Below are 23,294 nucleotides of genomic sequence, written 5' to 3'. Positions count from 1 at the left end.
TTTAAACTTATGTATTCTATTCTATCCTATTTATGACACTTATGTCTATGGACGGCTATCGTCTGTGATGCTCTCGTTTCGTCGATTCATGAATGTCAGCGGTATAAAGCGCTTCCGGGCGTTAGCTAGCTCCGGTTATTAGAAACAGGATTAGGGACCGTTTCCGAGTACTTGTCCCGTAATTTGACAAATTGCCCACGGCAGTCGGTACACGAATACGCAAGAGCAAATACAGTCGTAGTGCGCTAAAAAGTTTCCTAATAACGAGAAATAATCAATGGGTAATATCGATAATCAAGACACGATGTAACATTCGAAATTATAAATAAATCGATCAATATTATAGATAAAAGATATGTTTCTCGTACATATATAATCGCATTCATTCACAAATAAAAAATATATGTACTATTTAAAAAAAAATTTCTTATACGAGCTCGTGTAACAAAATGATTTTTGTACACGTATCTATGTTGCATTGCAATTACACGCCAAATGTCACCCAAGCGACGATAGGAGGCAATTCGGCGCACGATAGTATCGCAATAATAGCAGCGCGCGCGTTCGACAAACTCGGCAATTCGCAATGTTTCATTCGCGCAACTGGTAACCGTGCAACGAGCGTATACCGTGTCGCGCGCAACCCCGAGAGCAACGGTAATGTATCAGACACACGATCGCGCTAGTTAAACATTAATATCGTGCCGGACAGGCGCGGATGGTGCTTCGCGAATCGATGCGAGCCCGAGTCCGTTCCGTGCATCTATACATATATCGTGGGAAATGAGCGAGGACATTAGTCGCTTCCTATGTGGAAATGTGGAAGCGACCGGCACGACGGGTTGGTTGATGATTCGGCGCGTCTGGCGAAGAGCGGCGAACGCCACCTGACACCTGCGAACCTGCTGACCGATCGCCCTTGGCAAATCTAACCGCCCGACCACCATCACCACCACCACCACCACCTTTGATCCGTCCTAAATTACAAGTGCCGTCCGACCGATACGCGTCTACCTTGACGAGGTTGCCTCGATTTATTAAAGCTGTCACTCGTAATTCACCGACTACTGATATCGGGACTGTTTTCCCTGCTTCTTTTCAGCTTTGTACGCGAATTCCAATCCGGAGTACGAGCAGTATTTAAAAAAAATCGAGGCATCAATAATTTCTGAATTCTAAGCATTTAAGAATCGGGGATGTAATTTTAATTAAATTGTAGCGCGGTACAAGATAATGGCTCTTCAAAAACTTGTATCGTTCGAGATAAAATTTGGCATGTCGAATTGCATTACGCGGATGCAGGTCTCTGCGTCCGTGACATCCTCGTTTCTTGTGAAACCGACGATTCAATTGAATTCGTCGCTACGCACTGGTCATTAACGCGCGACCTACATCGAGATTGCAGCAGCAACAGTCGTAGTAGGAAAACCACGAGAAATGCTCGTGTTTCGTAAACTACCTACGCGAAGTTTCCGCAGAGCGCAAATCGCATCTAAGCCGGTGCGCACCGGAGCGACGTGGGAACGCATTAAGGATGCAAACATCAATTCGTGCAAGTTCGCGAGCGTTTCGAATTACCTGCAATGAATTATTAGCGTCCATTTAATAAATGATCAAGTCATATCCAATCGGAACAAGAGAGCAATTATTCGAGACGCGTGGAATTAAGTAGCTTACGGAATAAATACCGAGATTGTCTCGCGCCGGATGACATTTATATTAAGTAACATCTCAAAGATACAATTGCATCTATCGATTTAAAGCTTCGATGATTTTTTGTAATACTCCTAAAAAATTTGACGTAAAATTGTGATTATAAAAATATATACAATAATAAATTATTGATGTTTTATCAATATGATAACACTAACGATATAATAAATAGACATAGAAACGTGAAAAAATGCAAAAATTATGTTAACTAATAAAGAAGCATGTAAAATTTCTTGTCATGATCAATATTTGTAATGTAACATAATGCAATAATGTCGCGTGGCTGTAATAATACTATAATACGATAAAATAGAGAATATAGAGGATCTCAGCTGTCATCGTCAGTCTGTTTGTCGTCGTGCCATAGTTAATTGGAAGTTGAAGCACGCCGAGAGACCACTTTACCCCCGTGCACGACGAACCATGCTTCTCTGTGTAGTAATTGACTCGAGTTAACGGATACTGGCTCAAGAGAGCCGCTGATTCCCCTCATCCACTCTCCTTGGTCCAACTTAGACGATGCTGCAAGCATTTACGGTTTACCGTCGTTTACTTAACCAAAACTATAAGAGACAAGTCATATAGCGACAATAGGGCTCATTGGGCGCTATTGAATTGACAAATCGATGCTTTGTCGATTTGCTTAATTTGAAAATTTATTATTACAAAAATTATCATCTATTATGAATTTTCGATTGAAGTATGTATTCAACTATTAATAATAATTAAAATTATCTTCTTAATAAGATCTTTTTTTATAAATGTTAAAATTCCCGTATATTCTGACAAATTTTATGTTACTTTAAATTTTTCTTCTTTATTTTAGTAACAATTTTATTTATATATAATTTTAATCATCTAATTTGAAGTTATTACTGATATGTGCAAATAGATGGTAATTTATTATATTATAAAGATATTTAAAGACCATTTAATTGCATCTGTTGCTTTGATATCGCTATATTCGTGATTAAATTGCATCTTTTGTAATCCAAAGGAATATTCGCAAAATTAATTAAGTTGTCTTAATCATCAAAACGCCAGTGTAAACAAAAGTAAAGGATTCAAAAGAGAGTTTTGTACTCTTTCTAGCAATAAAGAGAGAAATATGTGCATACACTGTATGCAGATAAGAAAAAAAAGAGAAAAAAAATAACAGCAAAGCGTCTCACGAAAATTAGCAACCTAGCGCAAGAACGAGTATGACGAGTAAAAGAAAGCGGAAAAAAAGAGGAAAAAAAAAACGAGAAATGAAGGCGAGTTGCGAAGCGTAATAGGGTCCTCGTGGACTTTTCTTGGGTTATGAAATTCATCTGAGCCTTCGTTAGTGCCTTCGACTTTACCTTAAGGAAGAAAGCATGAAAGGAAGGGAAGTGGGTCGACGCGGTCTGCCAACAAAATGCACCGGCGTGAATTAATGTTTTCGCGACCTACTCCTATGATTACAACATACAGCTCCATCCGCGTATCTGCTATTCTGCAAGTTCATTGCAACCAATCTGTCCAACAATGGTATCGTTAATTTAAATCCGAACATGCAAAAAAATTTTTTTTATTATCACTTAAGATGTGCCTGAATGTAAATAATATGCAAGAATTTTACTTTAAATTGTAGATAAATATATGCCAATTTCTTTACAATTTTTTTACGAAATAATTTTTTAACGCCATCAAAATCTAAATGTTTGAAAATCTTAATAATTAAGCTTAAGCACGAGCATTCTATCGTTTAATCGCAGATTTGATGTGCGATAATATGTTGCACATATTTTACACTGTACAGAAATCGTCGATTAACGTTGGCACCAATAACGGAGTCTGTTGAGACCAAACAGCACGATATGCAACAGGTGCAACGAAAGTACCGCGAAGAAAACGTCCAATAGCAAAAAAGAAAGAAAAGTCGGAGATGCGCACATGTTTATATAACGTGTCGTTTCTAATTCTAAGAATTCTTTTTTGCATATATGTATAAAAAACAGAATGACGATGAATTTGATTGAATGAAAACGAAAAAAGTTTAATATTTCGAACCTTCTAATTATTTCATAAAAATACTTTAATGACCTTTAATAAATTTTTTCGGCAATTATTTAATGAAAGCTGTCTTAAATACACCTAAACAAAACTTGAAATTTTTATAATTTTTACTTGAATTTTTCTTTTTGCTTTTTTAAGTTTTATAATTTAGAAAAACTTAGAAAAAAATCTCGAAATTGCACGCATTGATGTAGATGTATATTCAATTATCAATTATAACAAAATGGTAGATGTTGATAATACCCGCGGATATAAAAAGGCATACGAGCATACATTGTGTCCCACTCGCGCCGTATCTTAATGCAAGCCGTCGCATTTTTACTATTGAAACGTGAAGGTGAGGGTGAAACGAAACGGAAAAGAAATCGCGAGAACGCGCACAGGCTCGACGCGAAATAAAATGCTCTGTATCGCTCGGAAATAGGAGGTGGAGAAATAGAGCGCGCATTTTAGAGGCGGGCGTGCTAGGCACATCGATGCATTCGTAAAGAGCCCCTTCCCCCCTTTCTCCACCCCCTAGAAAAACGGATGGCAACGCCGAGCGAAATAGCCGGGAAACAACGAGCATCGGACGTTCTCTCTCGCAGCACGAAGAAAAGTGCTCGATGCGCTCTCGTAGCGTTAAAAAATTAGTAGTTAACCACTTAAGCGAAACATCGACACGAGCCATGGATACGGACATGTACTGTATCGATGCATTTCTGCACGTTCCTATTTTATATATACAGACATTTAATTTATATATTTTCTCCCTCTTTCTCTCTTTTCCGGTATGTGTGTTTATTTCATTACATCTATAAGCAGATATAATTTAATTCTTATGATTTTGCACGTAAATTATTAATCAGCTCGAAACTAAATCATTACTGGACTTGAAACTGTTTTGAAAAAATATTAATTTTTGATACTGTCAAAAATATTTTCCGCGCACGAAGATAAAATTATATATCAAGTAAATTATCTTCTGTTACATCGTAACATTATCATTAGTATTATCATTTTCGAAGAGATAAATAAAGAGCAACCACGAATCGCGTAAAATAAACGAAATTCACTCGGCACTCTATTGCGTGGATACAATTATCTTCACCACATCTGTCGGATTTGCGGCCAAAATCACATGTTCGTTACTCATAGGAAAGCCTGACAATCTCTCTTTTAGGATCGCCGCTGTTTGTCACCATTTACAAATGAAACAATAGCGCGTTTTGTCATCGCTGTAAACCGCGATGTGAAACGCGTAGCAGTGACGTCAATCAGGCACCAATTAGATATCCACCAATTTAATCCGCTATTGTTAAACAAACAGAAAGAACATTCGCGAACAACCCCCGAGAACAATGGCGATTATTGTGCGAGTGGATGCGACGGTGGAGGAGGAGGAGGGAGGTGGAAAATCGAGCGTACAGTTAGGCGAGTGCAGGCATGTCGTTGCATTCGTAAAGAGGCGCGAGCGAGAGAGGCTGCGGCGGAAGTAGAATCCGGCGGAGAACGGAGATAGGAAATGAGAGAATGAGGCCTCCCTCCTCCTCCTCCCTTTTCTCTTCTATTCTTGTGTATACATCGACCGCCATTGCGTGCTCGCCGGTTCTATCGATACAACGTGAAATTTTAAGCCACGTCGTTTCCGTGCAAACGTGACACACGACGGGTGTCCAAGAGCTGAACGACTAGAGGATCGGTAGCGATGGACTTAGAATCCGCATCCAATCGCGGTCCTCTGGGACGTATATATAAGTTCGCTCGAGTTAAAGATATTGATTCCCTATCAGTCGCATTAGAACTTGATACATAGTACTAATTACCTTCGACATTAATTAGCATATAATCCGTCTTATTATATATTAGTCTTGTGATCAATTCACGTTTCTCGTGCGCTTCTCTAATTTCTCTTCCTCTATATAAATTCTCTAAAAATTTATCTCTCTTCGCGCAATTTTGCAATATCTTGTATTTTTTGTAATTATCATACTACATGTGTATGTTTGAGTTTTTTACCCTCAAAATTGAATAAAATTAATTTATCTATCTCCATGCATCTCTCTGCGAATATCGTTAATTCATGAAAAGATGTCGATGCGCCATCGCTATCGCGGAGGCGCCGCTGCCGATGCAGTTATCAACGCATGAGATCGTGGAGAGATGCACCGTGAATACTATGTCCACCCGGCAATGTTTATTCCCTGTGTACGTTTACTTGTAATACACACGAGCGCCATCGCGACGCGTAGCGCACACGAGTATCATTTCTGTATAATCCGATGCATAAAATATAATGTGTGAAGTACGTTCTGCCCCGGGGAAAAAAGAGGGAACGCCGTCGGAATTTTATGATTATGGGGATATTTATGGCAGCGGGACTGGCACATATGCGCAACGATACGACATATGAGAGGGATTGACGTCGACCAAAAATTCTTTTTTTTTTTTCTCCTCTTTATATAATGATTCGCTCTCGCCGATAGGGCTCTTTTTCAGCCTTGATCTAACAATCGAGGATGTTTCGCGTGATGATTATTAAACATTTTTGTTACATCTTTCGATAGAAGATAAATGTAATGTGTTGTTCACATAATAACACGGTTACATATAATCCATATCGATAATAAAACACGTCTAGAAAAAATTAGTCTGGATATTTATTATGCATACATTAAAATATATATAATGATAATAAAGATATATAGTCAAAATTAATTACATGTAAATAATTGCCGACTTTATATCTATAAATATAAGCAATTTGAATTCCAAGTTTGTCCCAAGATTAATTGCAAATAATAAAATTATTATTCGCAAGAAATATATATTATTTTTTCTAATATTTTATAGAATATAACACAGAGCTATATATATCGCACGTTCGATAATGGATCGGATTAGGTTTGATATTTATTATAGACCCATGGGGAAATATGCGTAACATAAATGTAACAACATTTTATAATATTAATCGCAAATTATATTACATCACATTGCGGTATTTTAAAGCGTTATTGGTCTTGGCATAAACCTTCTTCAACAGAAAAATAAATTTATAAATGTGGCATTTATAAAATTTTTTATGTCGAGGAGAATTTTACTCTCATTAAATTCTAATTCTAATTATAATTTTCCTTCTCAAATTTAATAATAAATGTTCACAAACAATCACTTATTCGAAATGTCTATATGAAGTTACATCCATCATATGACAGACATACTGATTACTCAAAAATTAAAAATAAAAAATGAAAAATTCGAATTCGCGAGTATTCAATCTCGCGATGTTTCAGAAATACTGAAATTTCCATCGCGCCCGCTATTCGCACCCATCAACCCTTTTTCATTCTGGCTTTCTCTTTCCCCCTCTCGCATGCACGCATGCTTTTTGTGAAACTTTTGGCATCCCGAACGCGATCATCGACACGCAAAATTCTCGATCGAAAGTGAGGAGCGTGCGCAATATCAACATTTTGTACATGCCGAATTTCCCGTTGTTTTAATATCCCTTTGACCCAACGATGGGTCGTGTCCGCCAGGGTTTTTGCATTGAAAATATTAAAACGGAGGGCGAGAGGAAGGTGAAAAATAAATAGAAAATGCGCTCGCTCGCAAACAGATATGTTTGCATATTCGTACAAAAAAGGATGGCTTGCGAAAAGAGCGAAATCGTACATCAATGGCACAAAGCGCGTTCATATTCTTCGTAATTGAAATGTAGTAAACAATTTTTACTGCCTTCACTTTATATGTTTTACTTATTTTCTTATTTCTGATGAAATTGACCGTTGCATTTTTTTAACATTTTTTAAGTTAACATGACGCAATTAAACTTTTTGGAAAACCATGTGTATCATTTTCAAATTTTTGAAACAGGAACAAATTGTACTTGGATTGCCAATATCGGTAAAAATTAGCTTTTAAATCAAATTGTTTTCATCTTGAAAAAAAGTTTTTTTTATATGTACTATATTTATATCAAAATTCTTTAATATATATTTAAAAAAAAATATATATATATATAAATATGTAAAGATTAAATTAATCATAAAAAATATATGAAAATTAGAACAGAAATAAAATTATTACTGATATCAACGACACAATATGACACGTTTTTCCGTAAATTTGACATATAGCGTTTTGTCATCCAATTTAAAGTTTTTCTCATTGTCACCAAGACGCTTCCGTTGTTCTCGAAATGATCGAAAGAAATAAGTGGAAAGAGATTCTAACGAGCTGAGACAACGCGATTTCGTGCTAAAAGTAAAGTTAAAGACGCGCGAGAAAAAAAAGAAGGAAACAAAGTATCGATTTTCAGAGTCGGTCCGAGTACTATCATCATCACCGTCGTCGTCGTCGTCGTCGTCGGTTATCTTCAAGTCGAGTTAATGCACCGGCGACTGGCCACACGCAGTCGTGCATACAAACTACGAAGCGCGTCGTACGACATGCAAATACCGTTGTATAATTGCTGGTGTCACGCAATCGATTCAACAGCGTCGCCGACGACGACGACGACGACGACGACGACGTCGATGCTACGACACGAAGCCGTAATCCGTTCCTCAACAAAAAATTGGATACTGGGAAACATTCGTTAACGTTGATAGAGAAAGAAAGTGGAGCGGAGAGCGCGCCGCACGAAGTCAACGAGACGGAATTACTAAGAATATACACACACAATTCACTATAAAAAAATTGATAATATAATTATTTGTTCGTTATCGCGAATTCAATCTTTTTGAATATTGTTAACCACGTGAATGTTCTTAATCATTTTACATCGAAGTGAAATATTTGATTTTTTTTTAAATATGTTTTTTTGGTATTTATAGAACAGAACATTAATCATGATAAATAAATCTACTTGACAGTTATGTATAATCTCACATAATTATATTAATTTAAAAAGAATTAAAATATGCGTGTATTTTTGTATATTATAAAAATTTAATTTTCTGTAAGAAAAAAATGATTTGAATCAAAAATTAAAATTTTGAGTATATCTTACTTGAATGTAAAAAATATATTTTTTATTTTTCTACATTCAAGTAAGATATACGCAAAATTTTAATTTTTGATTCAAATCATTTTTTTCTTACAGAAAATTAAATTTTTATAATATAAAAAAATACACGCATATTTTAATTCTTTTTCAATTAATATAATATTTAGTTTTCATATGTTATGTGAATTCGTAAGTTTTTACTGCGAATTTCATACAAATAGGCAAATCATTATCTCGCTCCAAAATTTCCAAGTAAAAATGATCGAGCAATAGAGATAACAGGGAGTACAACCAGTAATAAGCGTGACGATGTCGTAAACGACATTAATCCGCCCTGGGGAAATGCATTTATAAGCTACCCGGTTTCACACCGCATTAAGGATACACTCGTGCAGTGCAATAATCGCATAATTTAAAACATTGATTTACGTCCTTCATTAATTTAAAGATTACGTTTCAACGTTTTTTTCCTCATCTCGCGCAATATTAATTGATACATGCGACACATGTGAATGCATGTGTGTGTTTTATATACTAATAAAATATATTTAAACGTATTCGTAATTTCATAAATATATGCAAGAAATAATAATTATAATAATATATAATTATAATAATAGAAATAATAATAAATATCATTCCTTGAAAGAAAATTAATGTAATTATATTGAATTCTATAACATATGCTCGACAATATTAACTAAAAATTTTATGGAAATATATATATATATATATATATATATATATATATATATAATTTATACATAAAACATTTCTTTCTCATCAGTATAAAAAAATTGTGTAAAACAAATTTTACTCATTTTATTACATTTTTTTTATACTTTGATGAGAAAGAAATGTTTCATAATTCCTCTATTATTAATCAAGTATAGTTGCCATAATCCGATTAATCTCAAATAAAGAGTCGGCCAGAGGAAGAAGAGGGAACGATGCAAAACAGATATAAAGAACGGAGCCAGAAGAAAAGAGGGGATATAGCTGCCGTTGCACTTGCGTTGCAATCGCATTACATCGTCGCGATCGCGATGCATACGAAGTAATCTCGTCGCGGTGGGCGCAGACAAGCTGTCGCCGTAGAGCATCCTTGCGAGCGTCTTTAGACGAACAGAGATGGAGATATGTTCTGCTCGAGAGTAGAGATGAAGACCGAGATAAAATGGTTAGACAAGGATAGTCGGAAATGCGCAATCGGGAAATTTCACAAGAATGAAAACGACGAAAAGAGACAAAAATGGCAGTATGTCGATAATATTGAGAAAAGTTTGATGCTTTTGTCATAAATTGTGGTAGGATGAAAGTATGAAGGAACATTTCCTTACTCTCGCATGAGTCTTTGTAATGTATAAACAATTTATTACATTCTCTCTCTTTCTCTCTTCCAGCATTTTATTAATTATTTTAATTTTTAATTTTTATGATTGACAATATATCTGCCATCATAAAGTTCATTATTCGAATTTCATTCTTAAAACCATCTTTATAACATTTGCATCGTTTTACACTTTTAATTTACAATTCAAACAATTAAGCGTCAAATTAAAATTCAGTTTAATGTATAAATGGAAGACTGCACCGCGTTTGTTATTCTCGCTAATTTACCGAAAGTATCATCGCATCTGTTTTGAAATTCCTATATATATATATACATCCATTTCTCCTATCTAATTCCTGCATTCTCTTTGTCCCCTGTTCGGCTAGAGTTGATTATTCATGCGCCCCATTTTGCCACGTTTTACTTTCATGACCGCTAATAACTCGGGATCTGCGTCTAATCGAATTTATGCAAATGACAATTAGATGTATATAGATACGTTTTTGCCCGCATACATGTATCCACGCTACACACATTTCGTATATACATAGAATGGGACAATTTGCCGGAATTACTCGGTCGCCTTTGTTGTCTCGATAAATATGCAAAAATGTTTCGGACAGAAATTGCTTAGCATAGAAAACGATACGATAAACATAGGAATAACATTATCGTTTGTAATTCTTATGCTATATTTTGCTAAATAAAGAGAGAGAATCGTATATATAAAATAATGTTGTCGTTTAACACGGTAAATTGCAAAAAATTCAGTTTGTTACCGACAAATTAATCGAGAGAGATATGAGATTATTTGGGAAATGTGCAAATTTGCGAATGTAAAGCGTTTCATTATCCAGCTGTCAAGGTACTTATATTAACATCAACGAATTTTAATTAAAACGCCCCGTTATAGCAGGTAGCATATGTTCGAATAATTAGCACCCTGCATATCTTGGACATTTCGGTTATAATGTTCACGTTTCGTGATATATCTCTCTTGTATTTACATATACACCGAACTAATTTCGATGATTGCACAAAAACGCGTTTTCATAGAAAAAAAAAAGTAGAAGAGAAACAGAAATGGAGAAAGAGAGGAACAATGAATTGTACCGTTGGCTAAAATTGTCATTGCACGTGACAGAAGTTAATCGAATGATAATTGAGATAAGTGGATTGCGATTTAATTATAAATACACACAGCTTTTACATATATTTAATGTGTTATAAAATAACTGCAACGTATTTCATTAAAAAATATTATTACTGGATAACTGTCAAATTTTTATTCTTTTTTAAACCGTCCGATTTTTATATTCTTAATGATTATTTCAAGCCAAGCCATTTGTGTTTAGCTTAACTTTTGCAACGCGGCAAGACGCGAAGGTTAAACGAGCATTTACGCCCGGGGCATAAATAGTAGATGCACCATAACATAATTCACATTGCAGACGACATTACTCACCGGCAAGAACCCCGGCCATGTAAACCGCGGCGATCCTCAGGCTTCCGTGCACCATTTCCAAGGGAAGTCCCACGACCACCTGAACCCCCAGGTTAAACAGCAGGTGAAGCCATCTGAAAAAAAAAGAAAAAAAATATATATATATATATAACCACATGGTAGATTACTAATTGTAAGTCATGTCAATTGTTTTGTTAGAAAACTCCAGAGTGCTCTGAAATTTTTTCAGTTTAATTGCAACAGCGATTTGCATGCGTCCAATTTGTGAATTATGTCTATGGTGTACTCTATATTTGTAAAACATAGTAATGATGCAGAGAACAATAATTACAACAAATGGAGTAATTTAACAACAAGTATAATGCAATATAATTATTATAAAATTATCTATACTATTTATTATAAAATTAAAAACTCACAAATATAATTTGTTATATCGACACCGAGTATTATATTAGCGATATCATATTCACGGACCAATATTATAATTATTGTTATAAAATAATTAATTAATAAATAGATAGAATTAATAAATAGATAGAATAAACAGAGATAACTATTTTCACATAAAAGTATCACAAAGTTAATTGTTACACAACTTCGTTGGTCATTAAAAATTTCGAAAATTTCGTCGTGTAGATCTGAGAAAAAAGAGATTGTCATTAATTTTGAATTATAAAACCGCGGACGATTAACTATAATTTTAATTAGAAACCTCTCGTTAGCGATATCATCGCCGATAAGACTAGACGGAAGTGGCCAAAGTGCTGGAGGGAAAGTCAAAAATATTTAATGATTTCGATTCGCGATGAATTGCGTATAGCCGATTCATAACTATCGATGCGACCAACAGAATTACGATAATTATACTTCTCCATTTCTCTCGTGAACGAGAAGATCGCAGCCAAACAATATTCTTGTTCGCTCGAAGCGCATCGTCTCGGCGAGAGTGCCGAGAAGATTGCCAAAGAACGTCGCGAAGTGAAATAATTGCGAGATACCGGCCACGGTCGGAGGAAAGTTTTATCAGCGACTTCTGGGCCACAGAAGCACGAAAATCCAATACCCAGCCGTTATCGTGAAACTTTGGTCAACTAATTATTACATCTCGCGCCGAGAATTCTCACGCGCGCGCCAGCGCCGACGACGTCACATGATAAATCTCGCGAGAAACGACGTAATTTCTCGCAGTTTCATAAAGTAATGCGAAACGCGAATAAAATAGGGAGGAAATAAACGTTTACGCCACAGCGTTTCCCGAGACATCGAGTAGAGATTAGCACTGAAGCCGGAGGGATTTTCGACGAATTATTCGGCGGTGATGACTGGAACAAAAGCAATGCCAGATAAAACGCGTGCGAATGATAAGAATTCGCGAAGGATGATGCGATTGGAGGTCGTTTAATAATTCAAACCGATTTCAATTGCCGCAATTGTCGGCAAAAGAAAACTTTGTAAGAAAAGAAACTGTAGAGAGCAATTATGAATATTATCTTCGTAAGAAGAAACTTTCTAAGCTCGTGGGAAAATGATCGTTTCCCTTATCTATCGCATTATACGCTCGAGAGCATGGAAAATCTCGGAGAACGATTCTCGTTGACACGAGCGCGAGATGTAGATTGTCGATTGATGCAAAAACTATTATCCTTTTACTTGTATTACAAATTAAACACATTAAATAAAATTTTATCATTATTATTTAATATTCTAATTTAAATAAATGAATGAAAAATTCTTTAATTTAATTTAATTTACTCATAAAAATTATTTTTTTTTTAACTTATATAGATAATTTCTATTTTATCTTTAATTAATGATCTAATTATTATACATCTTACAAGTTAAAAATTGACAAAAGGAAAAAGACAAGTGTTTACTAGAAAGTAAGTGAACATTAATGAAGCAGATTCTTTATTCTCACTCAAATAATGCTAAGCAAGATATTTAAAAGCAGAAAACGCTTTTAAAAAAATATCTTAAACCGGCGATTTCTTACGCTCACTAAATTTGTCCTCATGAAACGAGATTCGATTCAAAGATAGAAAAATAAGATTTTTCCACAAAGGTCTGCTTGCATCATGGCATGTGGTAGGCCGCAATTAGTCTGCGTATACCGTAACCTCGTAGCCGGGACGTGCACCTAGGAAGCGAGCAATTTGCATCAGGTACGAGTTTTATCGTTGTCGCGCGCTCTGTCGCAATGCGGTCAAATGGAAAGAATGCGATGGTTGGAACGCTTGGGCGTCGTCACTCCTCGGTTAGTCTCATCGACAGAAAATGCCATGGCCTCGGATTCCCGCGAAGTCTATCTAGACGAGGGAGAGAGGTATCCGTGATTAGGTCAGAATTAAATCGATACTCGGAATTCCAACGGGTTTTTTGCCGTCTCGTTGCCGGCCGAATGCAAATGACGATGCCCCTCCATCCTTCTGGATCGCGGGGGTGGAAAACCGTAGGTCGCCTTCGCGTTCGGACACACGTGATGTATAGATGTCGATACGTTTTCAGAATGCAATCGTTGGAATGGAACGCGCGTAAGGAGGCGTCGCATCGAGCGCGACCGTAGGAGGTTCATAAATTTTCGATCTCCTGCTGCCTTGATATCATCCGCCGATAGAACTCTCACTGGACTTTTGCACGATAGTCTTTTTCAATCTTCTAGTGGAACCATTACCATTTCTTACTTGTTTTAAATATTGTAATAAAATTCACGGAATTATTCCATCCCGTGATTTTTAATATTCGAAATTTTTTATTAAAATCTCTCGAAGTATCACATATTTTTACTTTATATATATTCACGTGATATACAAATTTTTAATCTATTGTCTGTTCAAGATAGACAAAAGTTTACTATTTATTTTTCTAAATTTATGAACATATAATTCGATGATATATATAAAATTGTAAGGGATTTTCAAAAATCACCGGATTACACAATTCTTTTGTAACGCATATGCTTTAACTCATTCATCAAAGATTATTTAACTGGAACAATATGCATTGTTGCGCTTCATAGTTATATATCGGTAACAAAACAAATGGCATCAGTCGCATAAATTAATACCTTAATAAGATCAATATGCATAGCCGGACGACATGTTCGATAAAATATAATGTAAATATATACAACGCGACCGTTTACCGTTGAACAATGGCGGTCCGTGCACATTCGAGCGCCTCTCTCTCTCTCTCTCTCTCGCAATCAGCAAAATCTGCTCCCAAGATATTCGAGTCACGATAAGGTTCTCAGACGAACCGCGCCAATTTCGGTTAATTGGATACCAATTAGACGAATCTCGGGCATTGTGTCGACGGACGAATTACGACGGATTTCTCGATTTCCGCGTGAGGATGATCCTCTACCTACCTAGCTACCTTTTTCCTTGGCCATCTGTTTCGATCCGCGACAACAGAAGGCAATGTCGTCGTTGGAGAGCTGAATTTCCATTCGACGAATACGAATGACGGTAACCGGCTTTCTACAACGAATATCTGTTCGTTTTTATCCTTTTCGCCGCGTCGTCCGACTATAGGGAAAAGGACCGACGGACTTTCTTGCGCGTTTTCAATTTCGACGATTGCGTACTTACGACGAATCACAATACGATCGATACTTATTCATAGATTGGGGGGCTATTCCGAAAAAGTACCGAGTAATATTTTAAAAATAGATTTTATGACCAATTTAAATATCTACAAATAATTGTATTTATCATAATGAAAAAAATAATTAATTTCAAACAAAATTAAAATTTAAAACGCGAGAATAATAAAATATTTATTATAAAAAATAAGGTGAAAAAAAAAATATCTGTGACGTTTCCATGCAATCCCGATAATTTCAACAGTCGGTTGCATTTAATTCGATCCTATTCAACAATTCGATAATTCGCGATAATTCGTGGGGAACCGGGGTCGCGTGAGCGGATCAAAAGTATTATCGAGTACACAGTGGGAGCTGGTAACTTTGCGAGAACGAGGGGATAAAGTTCCCAAGCAAGTTGACTCTAATGTTCTACAGGCGCAAGTGGTTTCGTCAGCGCCTCTAACTACTTGCTAGTAGTTAATTACGCGCCGAAAACTTCTTACTTACGAAAGACGAAAGCATGGACGAGCCTGTCGAGAATGATGTCTCAGCAGTCGGCGATCCGGCTGTCTGAGAGAAACCAACTTCCATCTAAATTCTAACGACAGATTCTTTAATCATTTGGAGAACGATTTCGCTTCAACTAAAATATCGTGACGCAGATAATTCTCGAGTTAAAATTTAATTAATATAAAAACAGCTTCATAGATCAAACTTCGTGTAACCAACAATATTTTATTTATGTTAAACCAATTCAGGTAAATTTTATCCTTTCCAGAATCATAACTGCGAGTACAATTATCAAGATATTTGGGGGGAAAAAAAAAAAAAAATTTTATCGTTAATATTTCAAGTGATTGCACGGCAGAATGTTTTAATGAAATTAATTTTCTGCTCTTTTGAAAAAGGTGTAAAAATTAAATGACACCGCGCGTGCAATTTGTTGACTTTTCAACAAGAATTTTTATTCGCGGAGATTGACGTGATTGAAGTTTCGGTTCACGTGGCGCGCATCACGTGCACGCGGGACGAGGGGGGCCCGCCTCGATGATATTAAGAGTCGCAAGTCTTCCCGGCGCATTTATGCGACATTAAAAAGACTCGTGGTATAATGGTGTGCCACCTTGCTCGTCGCGCATGCATAATATCGCATCGGCAGCGCGCGAGTGACGAGGGTTTATAAAGACGATGGGGCGGTGGACCATCGTTATTTAAATTGAGTTACGAGTCGAAAGATTTCAAAGTACATTCCCCTTTTTTCCCCTCCACGGTTAGAAACTACTAGAATGATTTACGAAGTTTGCACGTCCGTTTGCGGACGCTTTCACGAAAAAGAAAGATGTGCCTCATCTTACGTGCGTTTGCATCGCGATATATTTTGCATAGATAAGTATTGTTTTTTATAAAAATTGACACAAAGATTTTGATAATTTTATCTCTGTTTCGCCAAAATATAAAAATCCTTTATTGTTAAAAATGTTTCTGAGCGCAGTATCGTTCCTTTTTCTTCCTTTATTAGGATGTGCCGCGTGTCCGATGACAATTGAAGCGCAATAAAAGTGTTCTTGTGAATTCAAGCTTGATTCGCGAACGAGTCGATATATGTATACCACAGGCGACGAGATACGGAAGCGAGTTCCCCGTTTCGTGCGATCCTTTCGACTCGTATTTCGCGGATTCGGCGATACCATTGTGTTCGCCCCCGACAACGCTGCTGCGCGTTGACTTCCCGTAATTACGACGATTGTCTCGATTTTTCCGCGCTTCCGGCTTTCTCACGGCATCGTGCACAGCATAAAAGAAAGAGAGAGAGAGAGAGAGAGAGAGAGAGAGAGAGAGAAAAGGAGGACAGAGACACGACTTGGGAGCGCGATGGCAGCAGAGACAGTTTTCACATTAATAACGGAGGAAGCTCGATAACACGTCTGGCGGAGGTAACGGGCGTTACGCGGAGACGGAAAAAGGCGCTCGCCGTCTTGTTTTTATAATTAATCGCCTGTCGCTCGGCTGAAGCGTCGGGCTTTTTATTCGTCGATTATGGATCGCGCTTCTGGCCTTTCCTGGCAGCTCGTGTGTCATCGTCGATGCATTATACCGCTTATCATCACCCCGATTTATGCCAATTAGCGTAACGGACATGTGAAACGCTCGCGCGTGTAATCGATCCGAAGATTATTGATGTACATCGGCTAAAAACAAACTGAAAAAAAAAAAAAAACGGAAAAAAATTTGCGACCGCTTTATTACCCGTATAATTTATCCAAGACTCAATTTTTAAACGTATCCATTCACGTGCGTATCTTCCCGAGAGAAATCCGTTCCCCTCGAACGAATTCATCAGCTTCTACGAAATTTATCTTCGACTTAGCGTACGTTGCCGCGTATCTCTTGAGCTCTTTCGGGATCGTGTAATGCTCGGAGAAATGACTTTTGATGGACGCGCACGGGGCGTTTTTCGCATTAATAACCCAATACCAGCGATAACGTTTCGCGCGAAAGCGCGGATCGACAAAAGAAATAACCGATGAAAGGAAGACAAATGCACAGTGAATTCCGGGCTTGGGAAAGAGTTTACGAAGAAAAGAAAGAAAGAAAGAAAGCGCGATGAAGTTTCTTACACCCGGGAGGACCCGTTTGAACAATAATAGCATAATGGAAATAAAATGCAGCGTAAGTATTAGCGACATTACAAGACATTAGAAGAATATGAAACATGAATAAATTCCCTACACAAACAATTAATAAGAAATGGATACATTAATTGATATTAATATATAGTACAACTTCAAAAAATGAGAGAGAATAGATAAATAAAAATATTAATAAAATAACTGTTAAAAATAGAAAACCAAATTTCGCCAATTTAAAAAAAGCACCATAAGAAAAGATAAGATGAATAGAAATTGGAAACAACGTAAAAACGTATTTTTAAAAAAGTCAGAGATAAAGAGAATGATGCGATAAATAGAAAGGAGATCCTGATACCGAAATATTATCAGAAATTGGAAACAAGAGGGGGAATAAAGAGAATAATAAAATGAGGAGGAAGAAACACAGGAGGGGAAAAAAAATTGAACAAACGCACCGTTTTCTATGGAAGAAAAAAAACAGCGACTGGGGTCACTCTTATCGCCGTTTCCATACGCACGTAGGAAAAACGACGTCTTATCTGGCATTCCATGAATAATTTACAGAGCTTCGCGCGCTGAAAACTTCTATCCCGTCGGTGAAAGAAAAAGATGGAGCAGAGAGAAAGAGTCTGGCTGCAGAATCTCGTCTCTCAGTCTCCTTTCTCTTCGTGATCTTGAAGCTGGAAAGGAAAGGGGTGGAAATGTTTGGTGCGTTCAGAGAAAATGTCGAGATGGAGAAGGCAAAAGGTGGAGGAAAAGGAAAAGAAGGCAGAAACCATCGATGCAGAGGAGACGAGAGAGAAAAAATAAGCATAATAGAAAAAACCGTGGGGATGAAGCTGCCTTCTTTTTCTCCATTTTCTTTCCTGTGAAAGCATATAACACTTAAACAATTTTGTTTCTCCTGTGTCGCCGCTTGAATTTAATCGACGCGATACCGAAAACGCGCAATGCAATACGTGGTAAAGAACAGAATTAATTATAATTAATCAGTAATTTAATGCCCAATATTCATGACGGACACAAGTGGTTAGATGCGCAGGGTCGTATCCGTATTTAATCCCAACATTCATCTTCTCACGTACACAAGTATCTTATATCCTATGATACGTCGCAATTATAAATTCATTTTTTTCCAAGTAAATTTAATCAAATAATATCCTTATATCAAGTTTTCTCTATTATTATCTATATGCAAAGTACTCACACATTTCCTTCAAACTTTAAAATTCTTTATCGTGTCATGTTTTGACGTTATAAATAAAAAAAAAAATTTTACATCTAGTAAACTTAAATGATATATAAAATATGTATTAAAGTAAAAACTTTCAAATTTTATATAATATATTTTTCTCTTATTTCTTTTTGCTTCTTTATTACATTGCCTCCATTTATTATTACATTTTCTTCAATTTATTATGAATTTTATTACATATTTTACATATTTTATATATTTTTCTAAAAACTTGTATTCATTTTTCCAAATATTCACTTGCTCGACATATAATTGCTTTATTCTCCATTATTGATAAAACATAAAAAGTAATACATTGTATCTCTCTCGAATAGTGAATCTGAACTAAATTAGATAAAAAGTAAATGCAACAACGTACGCATATATATGATACGTTGATTCTGCAAACCTGAGAAAAAAAGAAGGCAAAAGGTACGGCGGAAACGTGGTTTATCTCAATGTCCCTTTTTTCGCGATGTCGTAATCGTAATAAGTTGTGCGATGCTGCAACGTCGTCGATTTCAGAGGATTTCGCTTCTCTTTTTTTCTCAATATCACGAGTCGCAATATCGCTATTGCAGTTCGACAATATCATGATATAATTTACAGTAAGGAATGATATGCAGACGATAGTGACGTTTAAATTTAGTTTTTCGATAAAATTAGCAGTTTATCGTAAAATTAGCAATAACAACATTTTTCTAAACGCGTTTAAAACAAAAATAATAGAGCCAATATTTATAGGTAATAGAATAGAATTTCTCATATTCGAGATAATCAGAAGCCAAAAAGATTGGCAAATAGAATTTTCGGAAAAATGCGTTCTTCATGATCGACATTGCTCAAACATTCTACGAAGACTATCGGCTCTCTCGTATTTTTCTAGCCGCGAATTCGCCGGTGATGCCTTCGATAATTTGAATGTGCACTGACGCAGATTTGCTTTCGTATCCATTAGCGCGAGAAAAACGTGGTTTGGGGCGTTACATAAAATCGCAGCGGTACGTGATTTAAAAGAAAATGTGTGCTCGTATTACATCGGCGTTTCCTTCCGCAATGGCCAGGAAAATTAACGCGCTTGCATACCATAAAAAAGAACCGAGTTGTCAATGCACTCTATTTTGGATGATAAAGCAAAAAAGATAAAATCCAATCAAGTTTTGATCAAGAAATTCAATGTTATTTGAGAGTAATGCCGCAAATATTCCTTAAATATCAGCAAACTGCATATTCATAAGACTCACTATTATGCGAGCGTCTAAATCGCAAAAAAATGGGAAAAGGACGCAAAAACAGCTAATGCGCGCGAAACAGATTTACAGTGCCAATGCAGATCGAGAGTGCTGCCTTTAAAAAAAAGAAAAAAAAAAATTAAGAGGCTTACCCAGCGTGCAGGAACATATAGAAGGCGAACCTCCAGAGCTCGAGTCGCTTGTCCGGCCTATAAATGAAAACACTGTCGATCGGCACCGGTCCCGAGGGATTCACCTCCCCCATTGCCACTGTATAATACGTGAAGAAGCCCAACTGAAACAAAAGCGGACACGAATATTGTTAATAAAATTTGAAACGGACATACGGAGATAAATACAGAAATTTCGCGAAAAACTTTGCAAGTGTCGCATTTATTGGACGTAACGCTGTTAAAAAAAAAAAAGAAAAGAATTATTAGAACTTGAAAAAATTGACAATAGCAATCAATAATAAGACTCTAAATATTACAATATAAATAACGATTAAAAATGGACATTAAGAGCCAAGTGGCTAAGTAATGAGAAAATTATACATGTATTTTATATATTTTAATATATTTATACTCTACGTATTGTTAAATAAAAATTTTACAACTCACTTATCATATATGTTTTATTCTAAATATTATTTATTATTATTTTTCTACTTGTATTTTATTACTTTTTGAAACAACACATTTTACCAACAAACCGTCGTACCTAAAATATGGTATGTTGCAAGACATTTTTCCGAGCAGCCCTTCGAGAAATCTTTTACACGCAGGAGAAAAAGATCGTAAATAGTCGAGCAACTGTAGCAAAAATACGAGAAAATAACAAATAGGAAAAGAAGAGGTGCGCTTGTGTGTTAAAATAAGTAAGATTACTCGAATTACGCGGCGAAATGTTAGGTACGTGTGATGAATTAGTCACGCAATGCATAAAAGTGAGCAATGAGTGTGTGTGTTTCGTATGAAAATACGTGTCTCTACATTGCACGGTTTAATAAAAATAAATCACTTGCCTCACGAGATATTATTTAGATATTCTGTGCATTTATTAGCTAATCTTGATAATAATGTTTTTAAGCGATCATTACTAACGTAATCATAAGAAAAAATTAATTTCTCGAGTGGCAGAAAACATACCATTAATTTAATACAAGTAAAGTATATTTTAAGAAGATAATAGAAATTTAATTCTTAAAATCCGCAGAAAGAAAATGATGAATTTTATATAATAAACGTAACATTTTGTAACAATTTTTGAGTATCCCTTCACCATCCATTTAAATATTTGAATAATATATATCTCTCTAGACACAATCATATACACAAGAAACATCATAATAATAATACACACGAACGATGCATTCATTTATCTAGTGTGGCGTCCATTCAAAAAGTTACGCAATAAAAATTACCACACGACCAAAACTCATCTACTTTAATCACGCTAAGCAAACTCTATACATTCGTCTGTTTCTGGGTGCATGACTTCGAATAGAACAAGGGATGACTAAGAAAATGGCGGAATTTGGAGCGCAAGTGAAATGTATGCGCATAAATTGCGCAACTCTCCGCGCAATGCCATCAGCGTTGAAAGGGTTAATCAGCGCGGCGGTTGCCAACCAAAAGGAACATTGAACCGCCGTATAACGGCGGCGATAAAGATATCGGTCCACCCGCGACAGTGAAAATACCCAACAAAAAGGCACATGAAAATAAATGGGAAAAAATCGCGAGCGAGCGGCCGCGCACGCACGCGGCACGCACGAATGCACAAAGTTGCGTGCGGCGTGTTAATAGCTTTGCTCTGACATGCGCTGCGTTTATAGTTTAGACGACATGACATTTCCCTCGTAAATAAAGAGCATACTGTGTAGAAAGTTTTTATGAACTTTGCGTAGAGATTATGTTATCAATTTGAAGAATCGTTTTTTTCTTTTGTGAAAGTCTAATCAAACATTGTTATCGTCTTGAAATGAAAATCAATTCAAAATTAGATCGGGAATAGTACAATTTCGCGCAAAATAGCTATTTTTCCAATCACATATCATTTAAAAATTAATTAATATTCCAATATCATTGTTAAAAAAATACTGAGATGAAAGAAATTCATAAAAATCGATCACCATGTATCGTGACTGCAGCATTGAATGTCGTGCGCTATCGAACGCCACTCAGCAGGAGCCTCCCATTTTCCGCCACTTTACCTGTAAAGGAATATGATATCGACGCAACCGAAATACAAGAAGTCTCACGTGTTACGCGGACATTACAGACACGTGTCGCATCGTGCGAGGGGCGGCTCTCTTTCCCAGCGCTGGCAACTTTCGGAATTAAATCAACGCGTTCGCGGTGCAAGCAGGCGAGCCGTAAATAAAAGCAAAAGACGCGCTCCGTGCGCTACGGATTCGTGACTCGCGTTTGTAACTGTTGACAGGGTATACATGGCGCCCGTTTATACGCCTGGATTTAATTTCGCGTTTCAGACTCGTGCAACTTTGCGAAGCCCAGGGCGCAGTAGTGAAACCGCTCGTGTCGTATGTTGCCGTTGACGAATCTATCTGAGATTTGCTTTCAAAAATGCGGGCGACACGTTTAAATGGAAGGAACAAAAAATTTACGATGCGCTTTCACGCAACTCGCGTTCATCATCGTGTCAGTCGCTCGTTTCGTCCTGTCAAACATTACTTCGAATCGAATGAACAAAGCAAATTTATGCGTCGACATTCCCCTCGCTTTGAGCTTTAACTTTTGAGAGGAAAATATTCTATATATTTTTTCCATTTTGTTTAAAAAATTTTGTTTTCCATTATATTTAAAAAATATATATATTTTTTTAAATATAAATTGTAAAGGCGTTTCACGTTCTTTAGTATTAAAATCTTAACATTTGAAGCTTTAATCAGATTGTAAAATAAATAAGCGTAACTTTTGCCATTAATTAAATTATCATTATCGCAAAAAAAATAATATATATATATATATTAATCCTATTGTTGCAATTTCCTATCAACATGTGGCAATATATAATAATATTTATAAAAAATCATACAAAGA

The 23,294-nt window shown here is 36.2% G+C and overlaps 1 protein-coding gene across 1 annotated transcript in view; it reads right to left on the bottom strand.

Moving 5' to 3' along the window:
* The window catches only part of LOC126858585 (protein rhomboid), a 353,604-nt gene that overhangs the window by 6,000 nt on the left and 324,310 nt on the right, over nucleotides 1-23,294 (bottom strand). The window contains exons 6-7 of the mRNA XM_050609047.1: nucleotides 20,382-20,524; nucleotides 11,545-11,657 (exon numbers count right to left, since the gene is read on the bottom strand). Of these exons, the coding sequence (XP_050465004.1) occupies nucleotides 11,545-11,657; nucleotides 20,382-20,524 (256 nt within the window). The remainder of the gene's footprint in view (nucleotides 1-11,544; nucleotides 11,658-20,381; nucleotides 20,525-23,294) is intronic.

The sequence above is a fragment of the Cataglyphis hispanica genome, chromosome 26 (genome assembly GCF_021464435.1).
Source record: "Cataglyphis hispanica isolate Lineage 1 chromosome 26, ULB_Chis1_1.0, whole genome shotgun sequence".
Lineage (NCBI taxonomy): Eukaryota > Metazoa > Arthropoda > Insecta > Hymenoptera > Formicidae > Cataglyphis > Cataglyphis hispanica.
The sequence above is the reverse complement of the archived record's forward strand: the minus strand, read 5'-3'. Positions and strand labels throughout refer to the sequence as shown.